Source organism: Buteo buteo, chromosome 4 (assembly GCF_964188355.1).
Source record: "Buteo buteo chromosome 4, bButBut1.hap1.1, whole genome shotgun sequence".
Lineage (NCBI taxonomy): Eukaryota > Metazoa > Chordata > Aves > Accipitriformes > Accipitridae > Buteo > Buteo buteo.
In genome coordinates, this window is record NC_134174.1 from 46,571,982 (window position 1) to 46,595,084 (window position 23,103).

The 23,103-nt window shown below is 35.0% G+C and overlaps 1 protein-coding gene across 11 annotated transcripts in view; it reads left to right on the forward strand.

The window, feature by feature from the left end:
* Positions 1-23,103, forward strand: part of PPP3CB (protein phosphatase 3 catalytic subunit beta) — a 51,113-nt gene that overhangs the window by 22,820 nt on the left and 5,190 nt on the right. For 2 of the 11 annotated variants that reach the window (XM_075025804.1, XM_075025815.1), the window contains exons 6-17: positions 2,114-2,253; positions 2,348-2,425; positions 2,524-2,618; positions 4,675-4,800; positions 6,826-6,903; positions 8,457-8,483; positions 11,412-11,496; positions 12,381-12,478; positions 18,086-18,115; positions 19,802-20,363; positions 22,041-22,100; positions 22,671-22,743. In XM_075025804.1, the coding sequence (XP_074881905.1) occupies positions 2,114-2,253; positions 2,348-2,425; positions 2,524-2,618; positions 4,675-4,800; positions 6,826-6,903; positions 8,457-8,483; positions 11,412-11,496; positions 12,381-12,478; positions 18,086-18,115; positions 19,802-19,980 (936 nt within the window). In that variant the 3' untranslated portion in view covers positions 19,981-20,363; positions 22,041-22,100; positions 22,671-22,743. Of the gene's footprint in view, positions 1-2,113; positions 2,254-2,347; positions 2,426-2,523; positions 2,619-4,674; positions 4,801-6,825; positions 6,904-8,456; positions 8,484-11,411; positions 11,497-12,380; positions 13,458-18,085; positions 18,116-19,801; positions 21,500-22,040; positions 22,101-22,670; positions 22,744-23,103 lie in introns of those variants that run through there. The other 9 variants (XM_075025806.1, XM_075025808.1, XM_075025810.1 and 6 more) reach the window with 9 other exon arrangements.

Sequence of the window (23,103 nt, forward strand, 5' to 3'; positions counted from 1 at the left end):
ATTAATTTAGATATAAATATCTTCTGGTATGTATTTAAAAAAATATACTACCTATTTCTGTTTTAACACCAGGTGTAGTGATTCTTATTCTTGAATAAAATTGTCTTTCTCAGTTACCTTAATCATATTTAGAAATACGTTAAGCTGATTTGTATTGAGATTCTGTTTTGCCATAGGTGCAACATATTGAGGAAACAGTTAATCATTAACAAGTGTTTTGAATTGACTCATGTCCTTGGTTAACATTCTTGCTGTATCGATATAGAGAAACCCTTAGGTTGATTATTCTGATTTGATACATTCAGTCTGGGTTGAGTAGTTTGCAGTGACATTTCCTTAAATTTTGAGATGTCTTGAGAACCATGCCAGTTGATAGACTGTCTAGTGAAGGAGACACTGATTTGGTGTGTATGTAAGTAAATTTATTTTTTACAAACTGACCTTCTTACTTCAAGAAATGGCTACATTATTGTTCCAATGCTATGAGAAAGTAGTTTGGGAGAGAGGTGTGTTGCTTGCAGCAACAAAAACTTGTTACTTATAACGTCTCTATCCATTTGGCCAAAGTCATAAGGAAAATCCTTGAAGAATAACTCCAGAAATTTTTTTAGAAATGCTTTCTAGACTTTCAGCCTTCTGTGTTGCAGGAAACATCAATCAGCAAACAGTTGACTCTTCCTTGTGTGAATGCTTCTGTTAGCTTCTGGACCCAAATTTATTGCTGGAGGTTTAGAAACTTGATGGTTTAATCTACAGAAATTCAGGTACTTGCAGAAGTTGATGGACTGATTTCTTCAATCTGGAAGAAATATTCCATACAGGGTTTATCATCCAGTGTGGGAAATGTTAAGCCACTGGATTTTTAATATTGAATAAATTCCAACAACAACTTCAGTTAATACCTGCCTTGCCATTATCTGGCAGGAATTTGTAAAGATCTGGACCTCTCCACTTATGTTACAGGTGGCAGCCTCGGGAGCTCTGATTTTCCAGGGCATGAGAGAGCTTGGCACTACTGCTGGTTCCATATTTGAATGGATTCCTATGGACCGTTAGACTCAAATTCACCAGGTGCTCACCAAACCTCCCTTCGAACCTGTCATGAAGAGTTAAGTGTTCTCTAGTACCATCAAAGTCATCTTCTTTGTTATGGGAGGTAAAGTGAGATAAATGCACTGTCCATCAAAGAACTGTTCCTACATTTCTTGGATAAAATCATCTTGTGAACAAACTCCAGCTTACATAAAGATCCAATAAACTTTACATTGAATCTGGGATATCTAATTTCATTTCCGGGACATCAGAGATTGATTGACTGTTATGTACTTAAGCAGGGTATTTTCCTTTTACGTTAACAAGTGCGCTATCCTCCTTACCTCTGCCCCTTTTCACTGTGTCTACTACGAAAGTTGCAGGCTGCTAAAGCAGGTGTTTCCAAGTGGAAATTTGTAAAGAAGCAGCTAGAAAAAATAAAACAAAGACAGACATCTCCCAAAATGCTCATGGCCCATTACACCAGGGCTATGGCTGAGAAATAAAGCCTGTATGAAAGTCTAAGATGGCTAAGCTAGTCACCTCTTCATTACATTGTTAAATGATCCATTATGGAGATGGGTATTTCAGGGGTTGCGGGGGGGGGGGGGGGTGGTTCTGTTGTGGTTTTTTTTTTATGATATATTTAGTCTCTTGTAGTCAGTGCTAATGAGTCATGCTTTTCTTTTGTAATTCCTGTTTTCTGTACTGTTTCTCTTTGCTAATTTCTGATAGTGTCTCCAGATTGGTAGATATGGCATGTGCATGAAAAAGGACCATTTTGTTCCTTGTCTGTAACTTGTCCTTGTATTACACATATCCATCAGTCTGGAATTTTATCTCCCTTCTTTTTACAACTAATAAATCTTATTGCTCTTAACAGGTTTGGTTCTTTTGGCATGCCTCTGCCTTATTTCATGAGGAGGAGAGGAAAAAAATATACAGAAACTACTTCTCTTTGATATGGTTGGGATTTATTCTAAAAATGCTTGGTATTGATGGATATGTAGTTTAACAAATGTGTAAAACTTACTGATTTAATATTCAGAGAGTCTTTGTGCTGTTGCCTTTTCTCAAACAGTTAGATAGATTCAAAGAGCCTCCAGCATTTGGACCAATGTGTGACTTACTGTGGTCAGATCCTTCAGAAGATTTCGGAAATGAAAATTCACAAGAGCATTTCAGTCACAATACAGTCAGAGGATGCTCATACTTTTATAGGTGAGAGTATGCTATGGTCTATCTGTTTTCATGCTGACTCTTGCTGCATATTTTAAGAGAGATTCTTTTACTCATAGTTGTTTTCATTTCACAGCTATCCAGCAGTTTGTGAATTTTTGCAAAATAATAATTTGTTGTCAATCATTAGAGCACATGAAGCACAAGATGCAGGGTAAGTACTTTGTGTCCTTCAAGAAATTATTCACAGTGTAAAATAAAAATTAGTTGCCTATTGCTATAAGATGTAAAATAATCTGTTTGGTTTTGCAGTTATAGAATGTACAGGAAAAGTCAAACTACAGGGTTCCCATCATTAATAACAATTTTTTCAGCACCTAATTACTTGGATGTCTACAATAATAAAGGTAAGAACTTGTTATTAATAGCTGTATGTAATAATAAAATACAAAATGTCTTACTAGATAAGTCATCTAATATCAACAATTTTGGGACAGGTAAGAAATTAAAGGACAAAAAAAATCAATTGCTAAAAGTTATATTATGAAGAAGAGCATGCGGCATAAATGATGATCTCCTATAAGAGTACCTTGAAGCACAAGTGTGGGCAAATGTTTCCTTTGTAAAAGTTGTTGCTCTTTAGTACTTATAAATGTGTCACCTGGTGTTTTCCAGTCAGGCAAGGCTTTCCTGTACTGTGAGTTTTCACTCCTCTGGTTGTCTTTAGTTTGTGAACTAAGTAAGGAAGGGAGGAAGCACTGATCAACAGCCTATGCATAAGGTAGTTTGTGTTGTGTATCACGACATCTGACAGTCTAATTGTGATGGTACAGGGCCATAATGGCTGTGTATGGGAAATCAAGAAAGAGCAAATACTGATCACTATTGGAAATGTTATTAGGGAGGTGTAAAACTAATTTTTGTCCATCTTCTGGTTAAGATAAAGTTGTGCAGGAGAAGCATGCTTAATAGTGTGGAGAAAGACTTAAAAGTCAGAATTACAGAGAAGAGCTTAGCTGTGATGTAATATTATTCATAGATGAGAACAAAGTTCAACAACAGAAATAATTAAAAATAAAGCCTGCTGAAATTCAAGTATGACATGAAAGTATGGCATTTCAAGTATTTGATGAATGAATAATCTCCAAATGTTCAAATAGTGTTCCTTTGAAACCAAGATCTCTTTTCTATGGAATACATTGCATTTTCTACCACCCACCTCCAAAGAACCACCCACCCCAACCCATACCACTTATGTAGGATGTATAGAGGGAAAGATAAGCTGTTGTTACTGCACTGATTGTAAAGTAAAGGAGAACTAAAAATAGCTTCAACTGGCTTTTTACATTTTTTCACCATCTCTGTGGATATTGCTTTTTAAGAATCCTTTTTCACAACAGCTATTCCCAGTGTTATTGTCCTGGTTTCAGCTGGGATAGAGTTAACTGTCTTCCTAGTAGCTGGTACAGTGCTATGTTTTGAGTTCAGTATGTGAAGAATGTTTATAACACTGATGTTTGCAGTTGTTGCTCAGTAGTGTTTAGACTATAGTCAAGGATTTTTCAGCTTCTCATGCCCAGCCAGGGCACCTGACCCAAACTGGCCAACAGTGTATTCCATACCATGTGACATCCCATCTAGTTTAGGAACTGGGAAGGGGGGGGCAGGGAATCGCCTCTTGGGGACTGGCAGGGTGTCGGTCGGTGGGTGGTGAGCAATTGCCCTGCACGTCATTTGTACATTTCAATCCTTTTATTACTACTGTTGTCACTTTATTAGTGTTATCATTATCATTATTAGTTTCTTCTTTTCTGTTCTATTAAACTGTTCTTATCCCAACCCATGAGTTTTACTTCTTTTCCCGATTTTCTCCCCCATCCCACTGGGTGGGGAGGGAGTGAGTGAGCGGCTGCGTGGTGCTTAGTTGCTGGCTGGGGTTAAACCACGACAGTTATGTAAGCCTAAGTATGGAAAAATGCAATCAATGCTTATTTGGCTTTAGAATGCTTCTGTTTTTCTGTTTTGTTTCTCTGTGCTTCACTTTCTCCCTGATCTTCAGGATTTCTAGGGTTTTACTCCAGGCTTATGACGTGGGAAGACACATATGAAGACTAACACCTGAATCTGGATATACTGCTCTTCTGTGTTAGGATTTTGTTAAAGTTGCTGGAACTATACCTTTTCAGGACCTTTTAAAGTCTTTGTTCATTATAGACCTGTAATAGGATAGTATAGAACTATAGCGACATGTAACAGTACCTTAAACTGCAAGATGTGCAGTAAAAATCCAATGTTCTCCATTAGAAATCTGTCCTGTAAATACTGTGAAAGAAAGAGAATGGAGTATCTCTACAATTATTTTGTCTATAGTATAAAATAGAGCTAAAGCAAACCTGTGACTTTACATTTGTGGTACTTGCAAGTTTTAAACATTGTTTTCAAAATGTCTGAATTTTATTTTAGCTGCTGTATTAAAATATGAAAACAATGTGATGAATATTCGTCAGTTCAATTGCTCTCCTCATCCTTACTGGCTACCAAATTTTATGGACGTTTTCACATGGTCTTTGCCATTTGTTGGAGAAAAAGGTAGGCAGAAGTTACACATTAGTAAGTATCTTTCCTGTTTCTCCTAGATTGATGTTGGGAAGGTTTTTTAATTTTTTAAAAAACATATTTACCAGTGAGAGATTAATTGCATAATTTTTGTGAAAATGGGTATCTGTATTTGTCTTTATCAGTTGGAAGATTTGGTGAAGTTGTTAAACTGATTTATAGGGCTTTTATGACATGTGAAAATGCCATTTCTGAGAAACGATAGATTGAAATACAACTTGTTCTGCAGGTTTTGGTTGTTTTCTTCACTTGTTTCAGTCAAGATAGTTAAAACTGCGTCTAATAAAGCAGAGGTGTTAATAGAAATTATAATTTCCATTGAGGGTGTATACCTGCATTGTTAAGTAGGACTGCATTTGAAGTCAATGTGAAAATTGTTCATATTCTACAAAGTGCTAGGTTATATACATTATTAATAGGTATGTTGAGATGTTCATGTAAAATTTTAACTTTTCTATATAGTTATAACAGATTGACCTTCATTAAAGATAACTTTCAGTTGTAATTTTTCTTGTAAAAAGGATAATTTAGCACAGATTTTTTTGTTGTTGTTGTTTTTCTTTTTTTCCCTCTAGAGTTGATAACTTTGAATCTAGGACACTGGGGCTCCAAGTAGTCTTCAGTTGAAAAGTAATGAGGTTAGAGGCTATCTGGGTCTGTTTAAAATCCTTCCATGACAGGAACTGCTCTTTTTATAAAAGAGATCTGGAAAGCTCTTTAAATTTCTTTGAAAAGTATTCTTGAGATTATATATTTACAGTCATATCAACCTAGGATTCTAGATTTGTTTATATTGTCTTTAGTGAGCAGTTAAATAATTTGGACACTTTTTAGTGTGGTTAACCCACTTAATTTTTTTATTTTTAAATGGAGGGACCTGACATTTGAAAGGAGATTTTTGTTTATATCTCATACCTGATGATGCAGGGAGTAACATTTTCAACAGCAAAGAGTTAATATTATTTATTTTACATTTGTTATGATGCTGGTAATGAGACAGCCAAGTACTGTTAATTAAGTTGCTTTTTGACCTGCTGTATGCTTAAGACTGCTGGAATCATGGCCCTTGTAGTTTGTCTTGCCTTTGAACAAATACATACTTCCACTTTTGATGAAGGATACAGTGTCAACATTGTCTGGTCTGCATTGAACAGATCAAAATCAGAATTATTTTTTTTATTTTTATTTTTTTTTTCATTAAAGTAGAGAGTAGCTGTTTCCCAAGAATGGAGAAGGGTACCATAACAGATAACACAGGGACTGTATAAATTAGTAATGAATAAATGTAGACATCAATTTACGGGGTTTTTAACTATCTGACTGAACTTCTGGAATAGGTTTCTGAACACACTAGGGGGAGGAGAAGTTTGACTGTTTTAAGAAAGAGTCTGATATATGTTGGAAAGATTGAGTGGAAGAATAGGGAGATTCGTGGGGAAAGAAAATACAAGCTTTTTGAGACAAGTTTGTTTATCCACTATGTTGATATTTTTAAGGGGAGTTTGAAAAGACATGTAGCTTGCACCATATTTATGTCATCATATTTTTCTGCTTCAGTGCTTCTGCTAGATGCCTGCAGGTGCCAGGAATGGAATAGCTTCCTTGTTTTCAGCCTAAATTTGAGCAGTCAAAATGTTTTTGTATTTAAGTAAACTTTCCATAAAATCTAGTTCAAATACTTATCCTAATGTAAAACTACTAATATACAAGAAGAGAATTCTTATCTAAAAGAACTCTTTGTAAGATAGGAGAGAAAGCTCTGTTGTGTTCTTTGATTGTTAGGTGGTATAATTTTTAGCTGCCTATTTTTCTAAGCTTTTTTAATCCTGTGACAGTGCACATCAAGAAAAACATATTTTTGAAACCAGATTACTGAGTAATGGCTATGATGTCGGAAGTTCATTCACTATAGTTGCTGGTGACTAGTTATATCTTGTGTGCATGGAAATATTTAAAATTCTACAGGGATTGAGTTAAGATTTATTTTTTCCTATACAGTAACAGAAATGTTGGTGAATGTTTTGAGCATTTGCTCTGATGACGAACTGATGACAGAGGGAGAAGATCAATTCGACGGTAGGGGTTACTTTAAGATATATAAATCTTTTTAATGGTATAACTTGTGAAACAGTAGTTAACTTAGACTGGTGTAATATTACCTGGAATTTGAAGAAACTGCCTTCAGATTTTTCTTTAGATAGTGACACTTTGCGGTAGCAGAGAAGGGATTTGTGGTTTTGTGTTTATGATGAAGAAGCAGTAATGATATCCTTTATAAATATTCATATCTGATTTCTTTTTAAAACTGAAAACTTGTGGAAAATTCTCAGAATTTCTTGGTACTTTAAATTTGAAACATACTAAACTTGCTTTGCTAATATTTAGAATAAATATATTATAAGATCTTAAATTTCTTAATGATTGCTCTTCAATGAATTGTTGATGTAGCTTAAAGTCAGATATTTCTTATGGCAAAGTATTATACATAAAGTATGAAATACAAGTTTAAGTCTTGGTGTTTGAGTTTAAAGCATAAAAGTTAAAGAAATTGTGTATGTACATAAAGCATAAAATAATTTGCATATGTGTGTTGTATAATATGTATTTATGTAATGAATTAGAACATCTTTCTATCTTTTAAACTGTGATACAGTAGATTGTTAAGGAGGTGTTTGTAGCATGATGATTAAGCAGCAACATTAACATGAAGACCTAGCATATTGCATTTTGTTTTGTTGGTTTTTTTACAGTAGTGCCTAATGTCACGCCTAAAAGTTTCTCAGACTTGCTTCATTTTATCCAATAACAGAACTGATTTGGTGGATTGTTTGATGATGGGGGGGGGAGGAAGAAAAGTGTCAGCAGCCTTTGAGGAACACTAAAGGATCATTTATAAAGATATTAGAGACATGACCCCATTCTTAATGTTTGATAATTACTGTGTTCAAATTCAGCAGCAGAATAGTGTTGGGCTAAGCAAGCTGTGTGTTTTAGATTGGAAAGCATTGGTTAATAGCCACTTGAACTTTGCTGCCGTTTAGATTGTTGCCAGAAATGTGAAAACTTGGAAGTATTCTCAAATGTGATCCTGCAAACAGTTTATTTATGTTTTTCATTCAAGTAATCCTACTAAATTGAGCATAAAGCAATTACACCAAGCATTTGCAGGGTAGGGTTAGGTGGTATTCTGAGACGTTAGGATTTACGTTGTCCAGCATAAGTGCAGTCGTCAGTTGATTGCATATGCCCTGTCTTTAGTACAATAGTTGCAGTTTCCTAATTTGAAGTAATTTATTCTTCTGTCTCCTTTAACAATTTCTGTGCTTGATGCATCTCTTAATGCCACCTAGGTACTGTCTATGCTTTATCTTTCTGTGTGAATGTTGGGTTTTTTTAACTGTTGACTCTCAAGCTTTCACTTGTTTATTGTCAAATTTTAAAATATATTCAACAATTCCACTTCTTGTTTGATGAATGCATTTTTAAGTGTTGCAATTTTCCATTTTATTTTTTCACATTTCTTCTCCATTCCTTCTTTATTACCACTGCCAAGTTAAATATCTTTATTTGTCTCACTCACCTTTTTCTCCATCGTTCACTTCCTTTTTTTCTGGACTCTCCATCTGAAGAGCGACTCATATATGGCAATAAAAAAGGTACAGACCAGACAGAGTAGGAATGTTTTGAAATATGACTTCATAGAACCTGGCAGCATAAGTATTAATGCAGGCAATACCGTTCTGTTGAGAGACATATGTAGCATTTTATTATTATTGCCCGTTTTAATGGGTTGTTTATAACGGCTTGTGTATTTTGTTATCAGAAGTCATATTCCAAGACATCTGTCTTTCTGTGCATGAATTTTTTTCCTCCTTTCTTCCATTCCTTTTTTTGTAAAATTTCATTCTCTTACCTATTTCTAAAATTTTATCTTTGGTCCTGCATGTGTAGGGAGCGTTCACTTGTCTGTCTTGCTCTTTAATACGTTTATCATGAGCATTTTTTAAGGTTGTGCATGGAATGTGTTTATACAATGTTCCAAAACCTGGTTTGTATAGTACTTTTAGTTTCCTTCAACTGAGATGTCAAAAAGGTACTTTTTGATTGTATGTGCAATGTTGAAGATGGCTGGATACGAATGTAAAAGGAAGCCTACTAACTTAAATTCATGCTCTATTACCTGGTTTTTGGAAATCCCAGGGTAGATAATTCTGTGCAGGAAAATTCTGACCATTACTTACCTAATGATCAAATTGCTCTTTATACGAATTTGTTGTTTCCAGAGAATATTTCTAATACTTGAGAATGCATTAGATTATAGAGATGTTTCCAAAGGTTATGTAAATTCTTTGGAGCATAATAGTATGAGTGTTTCAGAATTTGTTTCTTGTGCAGGCACTGGGAATGGGAGAGTTCTTTGTCATATCTCCTCTAATTTAGGGTGTAATCAAGACATTCTTCTGCAAGCAGATGCCACCTTACTGTCTTCTCTGAACTAACGAGGATTCAATGGCCACATTAGCACAGTGCTGCAGCTAAAAAAACCCAAACAAAACAGACCCCAAAAGCCAAAAACCAAACAAACATCAAAACTATGCAAAACCAGCCTTTCTCCTTTTAAGGAACAGGGACCTTCCAGAGTTAGATGTGGGCACTAGCACTGTCTGAAATCTTTTCAGCCTGTATGTTCAGCTCTGCATCACTGTAGCCCTCAAATAAGTGTAGGTAGGCTAACAATTGAGGGACTCATAGGGAAAGATTGATGGGCCCTCATTTAGCCCTAGCCTTTTCAAAAACTCTGAAAGAGTCCCCTTCTCATTCCAGATCCTCAAGCTGTTATTTAATAGTGTTCAAAGAGAAAAGTAAAAACTTCTAGAACTTTAAAAATTAAAAGTTAAAAGTTAAAATAAATTATTTTCAGTAAAAATTGAATGTTTCAGCCTATCCTGTTCAAAGTTTTTCCTGAGTCTTCTGTTTTGGTTTTTGGTTTTTTTTCAATTTGGGGTCTGCAGTTCATTAAAGTTGTTCCTTTGTCTAAGAAAGCTTTACTCAGTAGTTCCTGGCTTTTTGATTTTGTTTAAATAGATTGTCAGGTATTTGTCATACCCCAAGATTCTTTCACAGTGTCCATACAAAGGTTGTCTCTTGCTCCCTTTTTATTTTTGTCACTACTATACATTTTCCTTCTTGTGTGATTTTGTTGTTGTTTTTTGCCCTTGTATGCCTTACCTTTTGTATGTTATTCGGTTTGGTGTTCAGGGTGGGAAGTGTATCCGTTCTTGTGCAACAGAAGGGCTTGCATTCTGCAACTGTGATCTGAGAAGGGTGACTGTTGTGCTAGAGTGTCTGTACTCTCACATGGAAGCTAAATACTAGTGAGAAGGGATGAAAAAAGGCTTCTTCCACAGCTGCCTTTTTTGAATGTGACTAGACAAATTTGTGGCTATGCAGCTTTCCTCTGCCCACTTCTGTGATCCTCTCTTCTACATTCCTGCAAATTAGTTTGGCAACTTTTTAATGAGTACCTTTCTCCCAGGGTTGAAGAGCAATGATATATGGAAGATCTGGAATACCTAACAGAGCTGTCTTGAGTTTGTTCACTTTTGGTCCCCTGTGGTTGAATTCAAAGTATGACTGAGTTACTCTTATCTTGGTATAATTAATACTCTTCTTCCCCAGTGGCTGAGGAGAAGTAAAGATTTTAGTTCTGATATCTCCTCATCTGCCTTTACTGTTTTAGTGGAATTGAGGAGTCAGCAAAAGGAAAGGAGGATGAGGGGAAGGGTGACTTTTATACATTGAAACAAACCAGCAACACCTGGTGATGGAGAAAGGAGCTTCAGTTTTTATAATGCCAAGGCAAGCAAAGGTGGCTCTCCTTCCCAGTCACAAGCCTTCTTTCAGAGTTTTGTCTTCACTTTTATCTGTTACAAATGGTATATCTCTGCTCTGGAGAAATTTATGTATTTACTCCAGATCTTTGGTATTTGTAATTTCTGCAAATGATGCAAACCTAAGATGACATGGAACGTAGGCGGTAGGGGAGGTAACACTGCAATTCTTTGGCATTTTATTTTGTGGTTTTTTTTTGTGGGGATGTGTTTTGGGGAGTTGACATAAAAACAAGCAAACAAACTACTGTTTTCTCTTGGACAGCTGTGTAGGAATTAGCAACGGGGAGGGGGGGTTGTGGCTTTAATACCTCTTTGGCTTCTATATTGGGCTGCATGCCCAATATCTTGATATATGCAGATGTCAGTGAAGAATTTCAAGTGTAAAAGTTAGGCAAATGAGTTACAATAGTTACTACACTGTAGTGGTGGTAATTTAGATGCTTGCTAGCTTTAGGAAATCACTGTGAACATCCTAAACTTTTCTGTATGTGTTTTGTGGACACAGAGGTGATGACGGTTTTGTTGGCATTCTGAAGCCATGATTTTATAACTTTGTGCCCTTAAGTGTTTGGGTACTGGCCTCCTGTGAAGAGTACTGAACTTAAACAGTTGTGTTGAATTCAATGCACTTTAAAATGGTGACCCTGTAAATACTCATGAGCTTGAGACTCTCTCTTATTCCATTGAAAGTAGGTACAGCTGCCGCACGGAAAGAAATAATCAGAAACAAAATTCGTGCAATTGGCAAGATGGCAAGAGTCTTCTCTGTTCTCAGGTACTTGCATGACTTCTGCATTCCTAAAACCCATCTTATGTATATTAGGAAAACATCTCTGTTCCAGGATAATGGATGCCAAACATTTTTCAGGGACATCACTGTGCATCAGAATCTTGTTTGGCATATTGACGCACCCCACTGACGTTTGTATTTTTGGTTAAAGAATATTTTAAAGTTATTTTTGAGACATGTTTCAAGAAATTGGAGAATGTGATCTTTAGTTTACAAGTTATTTGTCCAGCTGTTAACTATGAGTGTTGGAAAGACAAACCAAAACAGAGAGGTAGAAATCAAGGATATAATAGAGGAGGTCAGGACTGTCTCAAAAAATTTGTGGCATACCAGAAAGTTAAGGACTAGGGTGTTTTTGTTTCAGGTTTTTGTTTCTTTGTTTTCAGCTTTCAAAAAATACCATCTTCTTGTACCTGTCTACATCTAGAGATTTCATGATCACATTTACCCAAAATGTATAGTTTTCCACAGACCATAATTGTTCAAATAGGGATAATTTTTTAAAGTTGATATTTCCTGAAGCATAGACACTTCGAACAAAATTGTGGATCGTTTTATGGCACTGAGATATGTTCAGTACTTCATGAGGCATTCAGTGCTAATTTCAAAGCTAATGAGCCTGCATGTGAGTAATTGCTCAGAATTTGGTTCAGAAGTAATCAGTGTTTATAACTGCTAGGCAGAGGAAAGACTGGTATGGAATAGAAATATTTTCCCCTTTCTAGTTCAAATTTGAATTTACATTCAGTCTTGACATGCATGAAGCACAGGAAGAATAGGCTGTCCCTCTCCCCATCCCTTACTTTACTTTAGTACAAGTTTTAATGAGCGGATATTTAAGGTTTTGTTATTGTTTTTTCTCATACCAGGGAGGAGAGTGAAAGTGTGCTGACACTCAAGGGTTTGACTCCCACTGGAATGTTACCTAGTGGAGTGTTGGCTGGAGGACGACAGACCCTGCAAAGTGGTAATGATGTTATGCAACTTGCTGTGCCTCAGATGGACTGGGGCACATCTCACTCTTTTGCTAACACTACACATAATGCATGTAGGGAATTTCTTATGCTTTTCAGTTCTTGTCTTAGCGGCTGATACAAGCAAAGTGTTTTGTGTTAATCAGGCAATGTGAAATGGATACATAACCAGGGTATAAAACTAAAAGCAAATGAGTTCAGCGGTGTCAGGCCACATTTTTCAGACTTTAAGCTTCCTTAGTTTACAGTTTTTCAGGTGGCGTAGATGCCTGAAGTGAGGTGACCTTATATATCTAGTATTGAGGCATTTGATCTTTACAGATATAAAAATTGCAATGTAATTTTGCATCATTACTTGTCTGCTTTCCATTAAAATGGTTTTATTATAGATGTGTTAGTATTTTCATTGACAATGTCAAATACTTGTTGATATTAATATTAACAAACAGCTACAGGCTGCAGAGTTCCATGTTACATACACTCCATTGATAGATTGACATGTGCTACGTTTTGTACCCTGGTAATTAATGCCAAAGTTTGTTCTCTATGTTGTTTGTCAAATGTTCTATGTATAATTGACCTCCCTGAATTGTCCTTGTAACATGCTGTTTCCTTCCTCTGCAGATGTAGCTGCTTTCTTAGATCTCTGTCTGTCTTTCCCTAGGTATAGATGTATGTCTGTATAAGTGTTAAAATTAAACCACTATCCCAGACACTTGTCTGTCTCTTGATGTAGAAGCAATGTTGTAGCACCTTGTTTTTGAGGTTTGCTGCATTTGCTGCTGCACATTGTCTGTGCATTTTGAACAATAATGTACTTGAAAAATATTCAGTAATTGTTATAAAATCAGTTGAGAATAAAGGGATTGAATTTAAAACTTGTAAATAAATCAAAATAAAAGGGTGTTATGAAGTGTGCATATATTTTTTTGCATGAAAATAAAAAGAACTCTATACAAAATATACCTGTAATCTGGCTCATTGAATATTTTGTAAAAGGTTTTTCTTCTTTTTTTAGTTTGTTGAATCATTGGATCATATTTTGCACAAGGCCCATAAATGATTAACTAGACTTAGGGAGAATGCTATGAGATTGTACCAAATGTGTTAAAAGAATGAAGTCCAGGTTTCTATTCACAATGGTGGATAACTAAAATATACCAGTCTGAAACTGGACTTCCTGTCAGCAGCACTCTTAACAAATTATTCAAAGACTTTTTATTGGCCATCTTCAGTCTTTACTAGAAAGTGTAAAACTGTTGTATGGGACCACTGAATCTTATAACTATTGAAAGATTGTGATACAAATACCACTTTTTACACAATCTATTTTCCAAGAGTAGCTGCTTTTCTCATTTTGTGATTTAGGCTGTTTATTTGAAATTTTTTTATTTTTTATGTAATTTTTTTAAAGCCTTTCACTACATTTTCTATTAAACTATCAAAGCTGTTTTTTAATAGCTTTGAAACATGAATGTCACATTTCAAGTCATTTTTCAGTGGACATATAATGTCTACAAGTAATTTTATATGTCCGGTGTATGTATGTGATTGTTTTGTGAATGTCTATAACAAGAAATGGTGTGTTTCCTAATCCATCCCAACTATTCCAAAAGCATATGTTCTAGTTTTAATTTTCATTGTTTAATGAGATACTTTATTACGCTTAAAAAAATGAGTCTGCATTCCTCTCACTCATTTAACAGATTTTTATCCATGTTGCATTACAAATATCAGAGAGGATCAAATTGACTAGAAAATTTTTTTAACATAAAACATATGACTTTCTACCATTACTGAAAATGTGGGACATTTGGCAAGTATGCAAAATGTGTTTTGGTTTTTTGTGGGTGTGTTTTTTTTCTTGACTAGAACTTTTGATGGCAATACTCCTTAATGCACTACATTAATATACCTCATTTGTTTTAGTCATGTTGATTGTTCGAAATAAATCATGCCAGCTGTAGTTCTCCTTAAATTGCAGAAACTTCTTTTTACTGATAAGAATTTTACTGTTTCAGTCTTAAAAAAGTAAAAGTTTTCAAATTATTATGCTCAATTGCAAAGCTAAAAGTAAACCAAAGATAAAATAAAACTTCACTAATTGACAGTTTTCTAAACCATCTGAATATCAGTGAATTCATATTCTTGGCAAAAATATGGTCACTGATAGTATAGTAGGATTTCTTACTACAAATATTTAATTACTTGTTGAAGTATATTGTACTATGTTGATCAGTATACTATCAATAAACTAGCCTGGAATGAGAAAATAAATGAATATAATATTAATTGTAGTATTTTTTTTATTCTATTCTTTTGTTTGCTTGAAAATTCACAAAATCGACCAGTATGTCATGGGGTTTCCAGGTTTCAGTCTTGTAAGTGCTCATTTTTCAATGGCCCATTGAGAAAAGGTCTAGTTGTGCTGGTTGCTATGAAATCTATAAGAAGCTTTGAAAGCTATAAGAAATTGCAGTGTGTATGTACATTTCTCTAGAGAGTTGGAGTGAATTTTTTTATCAGGGAAAATACATATACACGCACATATATACATATATATATATTTTTATGAAAGTCACCATTAAGGCAATGCATATGGAATTTTTGCATATATGCCTATTATAATTCTTAATGTCAGTAACATATCCTGTACTAGGTCTTAGCAAATACCATTACTGTTTCAGGAATTTGTTCAGCCATACCTGCTATCTATTGTGGGATACTGGTCATTCTCAGAGGAGAGAAGCTTGTTGGTGTTGACATAATGCAGAGTAGGGCACCAAACCCATTAGCCAGTCTAATACAAATTCAAACTGTAGTGAAAGGGTTAAGCAAAGACAAGTCAGTTAAAAAAGAGAATTTTGGAAAAAAGTGCAAAACTGCATCCTATGGAAGAAGTCAATGTATGATTTTTTTTTTTTTTTCTGGTAATAAATAGATATATTTGGGGAAAAAAAAATCATAGGTTATTTTTTGATAGCTTCAGTGTACCAGGATAAAAACAGACTTTGGGTAATCGTGGCCTTCATATGTTTCTAAATTTTTTTAATGTAGTTTTATTGGTTTTATTATGTTGCTTGCATTGTAGTAGCTGAAATATTAAAGACCATATTAAGTACTGTTCTTTAAAGTAGCATTTCCTAGTGACTTATTCGCTGAATATTCTGTGAACTGAATCAAAAAAAATTATTTTCCAAATGGAGTTAACATCTGTTAAAAAACAAATCAGACAAACACCTAAAGCCTTTTTCAGCAACATACTAAACACAAGCCTAAATTAAAAAATTGTAAGTACTTCCATGGAAATCAGTTGAACTAGCCAAATACTTCTTACCTTTCATTGCTGCCCTTGCTATTAGTCAGAGGGGCAGTAAGATAGTTTTTTGGTTTTATGTTAGAAGTTGGCAAGGATTTTGAATCATATCTGTCCCCTAAGTAAAGCAGGGGAAGAGCTGGAATTGAGGATGGAAATGCCATTGAACCCTGTTGCTTAAAATTTGCTCTCAAATTGAGAACTTTCTGAGCAAAGACCTCAGGATTACCTGTTACGCTAGTATGATATAGTATTTATTTGAGGTTTATCAGGGTTTACACAGAATATAGTTTTAATTTAGATGTACCTGCAAAAAAGAATCCAACAAAATTATTTTCCAAATGGAGTCTTTACAGTCTGGGTTTTATTGAGTGCTTGTATTTTCCAGTCAGTTTGTTCTTTTATGTCAAGTTGAAAATTATCTTTTTCCTAACTGTGATGTATATTCCGAGATCTTTTTAGAATAATAGTACTACAAATAGAATGAACTAGGAGTAAATTTTGAAATTTATATTTATGACCAAGCTACATAATTTACAGAGATAAATCAGTATTCGCGATCTTTTCAGGAAAAGATTGAAAACAAAGACTTCACAGGTAACAGGAGATGGTGGAAAGAGGTGGTTTTTTTACATAGCTTTGTATTTGTATGGCAAATTGATTATAGTACGAAAATATGTATTTGGTGACTTTCTAAAATAATTCTTAAACTAATTTATTTTTACAGTTTGAGAAAGTTTCTTTCCCTTAACATAAACATAAATAATCATCCACTCAAGTGGCTTTTTGATTTAATTCTGGGATTGCCCTTGTCTCTGTAGATTTAAGTGCAGAAAATCTTTTTCTTTTTTTTTCTCTTTTTTTGGTGCCATGGATCATGCAGTATGTAAACATTAAAATGCTGCATTACCCTTAAGTATTCCATATTATTTTAGTAGCACTTAATGCAAGTATCTAATTTTATTTATTTTTTTAGAGTATCTCAGTGGCAATTGTAATTTTATGCAACAGTGAGGTTAAGGCATAGTGTAGGCAATTGATAAATAACAACATAGTGTAGACATAGTGTAGGCAATTAAAATGTTGCGTCTGGTTTTTGTTGGATAGGAAATGAGAAGTAATAAACTTAATTCACTTTAAAGAATTATCTTCTGATCTATTTCCATATATAGCTAGTTTCCCCAACATTTGCTTGAATATGCAGTTATGATATTTGTTGTTAAGAACATATATCAAGCACTACACAAGTAGGTTTACCACTATGTATGATATTTTTTGTTAATATTTCTGAAATCACGGTATTAGAGGCATGGCACATAGTGAGGGAGGTAAAAAGTTGTTACCGTTATTGAAACTTAGCTGCAGTTTAGGTCATAGTTATAAAGTGGTTTCTTTAGCAATTGTGCCCTAATAGAAAGTTATTTTGATTTTGTTATCGTAATAACCTTATGTTAAAGCTTTGAATTCTAGGGCTGTAACAATTAAAACAGATCTTACACCTAAGAAATTATAGCAGATGTCATGGTTATTTAGTTTGAAAAACAACTAGTAGGCTAGATTTTTTTTTTTGATATTCACGTTAATTCACCCAACCAAGACTATGTTAAATCCAGACTTCTTCCTGCTGTAGACTTTGTTGTTGATTCAACTAAACAATTTGTGAGACTTTGTAAATATGACTTGCTGGATTTGTCTTTTATGGTTTAAATTTCACAGTTCAGTTCTCAGAGATACCCATTTTAGCTTTGAATACAGTGAGAAATCGAAGTACTAGTTAAACCTCAGGGAGCTAAATGTAATGAGAAAAATAATTTCTTCTTATTAGAACACGACTAGTGTTATTTTTATAGTGTTGTCCTTCCTGGTAATTTAATGAAGCTCAGTAATGCATTTTAATCTTCAGAAATAGTAGTCTCAAATAGATTTTTAGTATTTCTTTTTTAAACATACCACAACTTTTAACATCAGTCAAAATTTGCTGTTGCGGTCTTAAAAAAACAAAATAACAAAAGCCAAAACCAAAACACTTAGAGAAATGTGCCTTTAATAACATCAGTTAATTAGTGTTGCTTTGATATACTTTTAGTTGATAAATTGTATTAGTTAAAATTTAGGAGTTTAACTTAAACACAATCCCCCAAAACCTTAATTATCATTTTAACTAATTGTAAACTAATCTGGCGTAGCATACTATATTAAATTGATCATTGCCTTTTCTGCTGTGCGATATTACACTCTTCATCTTTCTCATTCATTTTGCATGCATCTGCTCACTTCTGTACAGCCACTGTAGAGGCAATTGAGGCTGAAAAAGGTATGATCAGAGTCTTTGCCATTGGCAGAGATCTGTGGTGTCTGGGAGGGAATTCAAAAGTACTCTGTGTGGGTGTGTTTTACTTTCAACTTGCACAAGCAGAGATGAATCAACTGCATTGATTCATCCCTTTTACATGTAACATTCATTTCTGGCTTTAGGATTATGATTATCTTTAATATTGATATAGGGAAATTCTTGGGGATTTTTTGGTCTTTTTTGTTTGTTTTTACAAAATATGCAGTAGGTTTTTGTATAATAGCATGTTGTGATACGTGGTGTTGTCTTGAAGTCCTTAAAAATGGTAGTGTTGAGTGTTTTTTTTCTGCGTTCAACTGCAAGGTTTTGTTTGATTGCCGGGGGGAGGGGGTTATATGTGGAAAGAGGGTTGTTTATGCATGCCTATTCTCATAAAATCTATTTTAATGGCTTTGAACATATTTTTTTAAAACTTTCTGTAACACATCTGGTAGTGCAAGACATATAAATATAATGGTTTTTTCTATAGATTTTGAACATAATTTGTTGACCAAATTTATTTCCAGTATATACGCCAGCCTGCCAGTATGAAGCATATTAAAGTCCATGGATTATCAGTGCTTCTGTGCTAAAGTGGTATATATGTGCTTTGTTAGTAGTATTGAGCAAAATGCCATCAAATTATTTGGCGTTCAGAGTATTAAACTTCAGATTGTTGTCTTTTCAGAGAGACTTTAATTTCCTCTTGCTCAATATTCAATGAAGTAAATGACAAACAGCATAGCAGTTGAGAGAGCTACCTTTGGGGTTTTTCAGATTTGGTCGCAAAGCACCATTTAATGACTGTATTCTTTGTTTTTTAATTAAGGAAGTCAGATCTCCAAAAATATAAACAAGTGCTATATTCTGTTCTCACACACATGTGCAAGAGGTCCCGTTGTTGTGAGTGGAAAGCTGTCCTTAAAACTCCAAAGAATTATTTCATCCCAAAGACTTGAATCATCTTATGTGGTCATCCATGTTCAGGTGTAAATTCAACTACAGACCTCATTCATTAAAATAAGCAGTAGCAAAAGAATACCTATTTTCTACACTTATTTTAAATACATTTGTATTTAAATGATACCATTGGTTAACCACAGTGCTAACTCGGTGATTGTGGTTGTGTCCATTTCCATCATCCACATGATTAGCACAGAATGTGAACCACATCCCACAGTTTTGCCTGCATGAAAACTGCAGGATCAGGCTATCGATGCATATGCAGGATGTAAATCCACTATTACTTTTGTAACCCTTTGCTGCTTTGCCTCCACTGCACTTGCTGTGCTGCTTAGATCTTACTGACATTCCACCGAAGAGAAGGGGGATGTTAAGATAAGCCTGACACACCAGGCATCAAAAGCAGTTGGTGTTGATAGCTGACCATGCCAGGGACATGTGGAAGTAATCAAGTGGGCTTAAACCCCTTGATTCCTACTTGCAAAATATTTGCCATACTTTGTTCTTTTCGTTACAAACTGAAATCGCAATTGCCGTTGAATGTTTCAGGAAAGCAGGTTAGAGAAGCTTTTACTAATAGAGATGCAGAGCCATAAGTTTCTTTGGCTGATTTCTTACCTGTTTTTAAACATCATTTGTTAGAAAAAGTATATGCTTTCAACTTATTTTTCCATTACTGACATATCAAATTTGCATTTTGTTAAGCAATACGAGGATTCTCTCCGCAACATAAAATCTGCAGTTTTGAAGAAGCAAAAGGTTTGGATAGGATCAATGAGAGAATGCCACCAAGAAAAGATGCTCTTCAACAAGATGGTATTAATACTATAAACACAACAAATGCCAATGGAAACAATGGAACTGGCAACAACAATGCACAGTGACCACGTCAGCTTCTGGTTTACTCACTCATGTCTTGCCTGAGAATTCCTAGATTACTGCTTTTTGATGTGACAACAGATGAAATAGCCAGGGGGATCGCTTGAAGTGACTACTTAATGTGAGGTGGAAAACCAACTGACTTGATCCCACTGAGGACAGACCGTCATGCTTTTGAGACAACAGCCCCTCTCTTGACGTGGTGACCCAGCCTCCTGGGAGTGTGCCTCACCAATTTACACCAAGTCCCTCACTGGCTGCGGAAGCTTCAGAAGAGATCTGGGGAAAGAATTGGGCTGTTATCACTAAAGCACATCTAGACTAGCATCTTATGCTTATCGTTGTCAACACTTTTGAGTTTACAAATGGGATTTTTCTTTCAGTAGAGGTAGTTTGTTTGTTTGGTTTTTTAAATCAGACTTTCAAATACAACCCTAAGAGCTAACTATTTATTAATGGACATTGGTTTCATGAAATTTCTTTAAAACAATAGATTAGAATGGTCTTAAAATATCTGAGGCTGCAAAAACTGTATTTTAAATAGACAGAAAAAAATGCCAAAAAAAAATAATCTCAGTTGGTCATTCTGTAAAATGCTGACCTCAGGTTTACTCCTTAGATGTTGCTAATTCTATATTGTATTCACTGTATTTTTTAGTTACAGCTTATCAGAAGATTTCTATGTAGGAATGTTTATTACTTGAACACAGATTTAAAAAAAAATATATTTAATTTAGAAATTTTTTTGCCCAGCTTTTTCAAGACTCTTCCCCACCTTGAATTTTAAAAAAAAAAAAAAATATATATACTAATTTTAAAAGTAAGAAAAATATGGAAGTGTTAATTTTAAGGTACTTTTAATTGAACTTTGTACATTGTTTAAGTAAATTTTGATTCATATCAAGTCTGTAAAGCTTGGCATTGTATTTTGTGTATGCATGTTTTCATTTTGCAAATATTTAATATATAGACCTATGATGTACATCTATAGGTTACCTAGATGTTATGGGTACTTTTAGTTTATTGTGAGTATTAGGGTTGCATAAATAGCTGATAATCACTGGGCTGAATAGCTGCAAGCTTTTTATTATTTTTAAGTCTGTAAAGGAAACTGAAACTGTATCGGACATACTTTTTGTTTAGGCAAAGCAGTGCGTAAGCAATTGCTCTGTTCAACTGCTAAGGCATTAGTGAAAGTGTAAACTTGAGACTGCATGTATTTTGGTATCTACAGGACTGCTTGGTTAAAATAAAAATTGAAGCCCTGTGCTAATTTGTTCACAAATAATGGACTGTACTGATTGCCACTGTACTTTGTTATATATTTTGACATTTGCCACATGTCCTTCTCATCCCCTGGAATACAACTTGAAACTTACGTCACTAGAGTTCATTTCCCCCCCTTTTTTTGTTTGCCATGAAGTACAATCTGTACATACCCCTAAGTTGGAAATTTTATGCATGTTCTGAACTATTCAAGTATTTTATAAACAGTAGCACACAATAAATTTTGTGCATGGGCTGCGGCTCCTATCATTGTGTATTGGTTTTATTTGGCATACTTAGGTCTAATCTGACCTTGAAAATTGTTTAGAAATAGTCTTCAAAATTTAAGCTATTGAAAATACAGCCTAAAAGGTTAGATTTAGCTTGCAGAGAACTAGTAAATGCTATTTAATTTAAATGTTATTCCTGCTTTTTTTTTTTTTTTGCTTTTGAGTTCTCTCTCATAAATAAAATACCTAGATATTTTCTCTGTCTGCTAATCTGGACATCCATTGTTGGTTTGTACAAGCTTGTAGGAGCAGGGTTAGTTGTTTCTAGAAAGGCTGTTAAGTACGGCTACGTTTTGTGTGTTCATTTGAACTAAACGTTCAAGACTAGTGAAGTGTGTTGGGCTTTTTGGGCAGAGGGGGAGGACCGTTTGTTTTGACAGTCAATACAGATAACATGATTTAGTCTTTTTGGTATATTCTTTTTAAAGTAAGAACAGGATGAGAATTAAGATAAAAATAAGTGACACGTTGCTAATGGAATTTTAATGTTTGATTTTACTTTATTGCAGATGCATTCTAATTGGAAACTATTCTCAAAGTTTGAGTGCAGAAGATCAAGTTAAAAAATGGTAAGTTTTTTGGTTTTTTATGAAGTACCCCCATACTTGCGAGCTGTACAGTCTGCACATGGTGTCGTGTTAGAGCAGAACAAACACGTGTTACTAAGTGTGACTGAAATCTTACATGATGAACATTATAATAGTGCGTTCCTTGGAAAATTTCTCAACCTCCCAAGACAGTATGTTTCATGACATGATACTCAGATCTTGGCTGTGATTAGTATTCTGACTAGTTGGAGCTGTGTATGTGAAGAAAAATAGAGATTCAATCTGTGTCTGGAAAGAACTCATTGTGATTGGAGAGAACTGGTTCTGATACTTGTGTGGCAATAAGTGCCCAGCTGCAGCAATGCTTGCTTCCTTGAGGATTCCCTTCCAGTATCCGTTGTCTGTAGTAGTTTTTGCCAGATATGAAGGCAGATCTGCAATGAAGGAAAATTTTTTGGGCAGTTGTTGACCTGATTTCTCGTACTGTGTCTCCTGTCAGTCTTTAAGCAAGTAGTCGGGTAACAGGATTAGGTCTGAGTTTTCTTTGTTTGGAAAGCAGGTACTTATTTTTTGCTACTGTGTTTCTGAAAGGTGGAGTCTGGAGCTGTCTCTAATTCTTGTTATTGTTGGGGAGAAGAAACTGTATCCTCCCTCCCAGAAAATGGTAAGTAGTTTGCATTGCTTGTTTTATGCTTTCAGTGTTTTAAGGAGGGGGGAGAAAAAGTCTGTGTGTCCTTAGTCTGTTCTTGGGTAGGGATGGGAGAAGGCTTGGAAATAGCTCTGTCAGCCACAGGAGACGGTAGCAAAAGCTGCGAGAGGCGTGGCTGGCTTCTGGTTTGAGTTGGAGCCGTAAATGCTGCCCTGTCCTGGGCTCAGCAGACACTGTTGTGGGTCCCGGGGAATAGGCCCTGAACTGCTGGATTAAACCATCATCTGTCGTGCTCTTACCTGTAGGGCACCGGCAGGGAGGAGGAGTATTCAGGGGTGGGCTGGGGGTTCTGACTGTTCTGTGCAGTGTAAATGC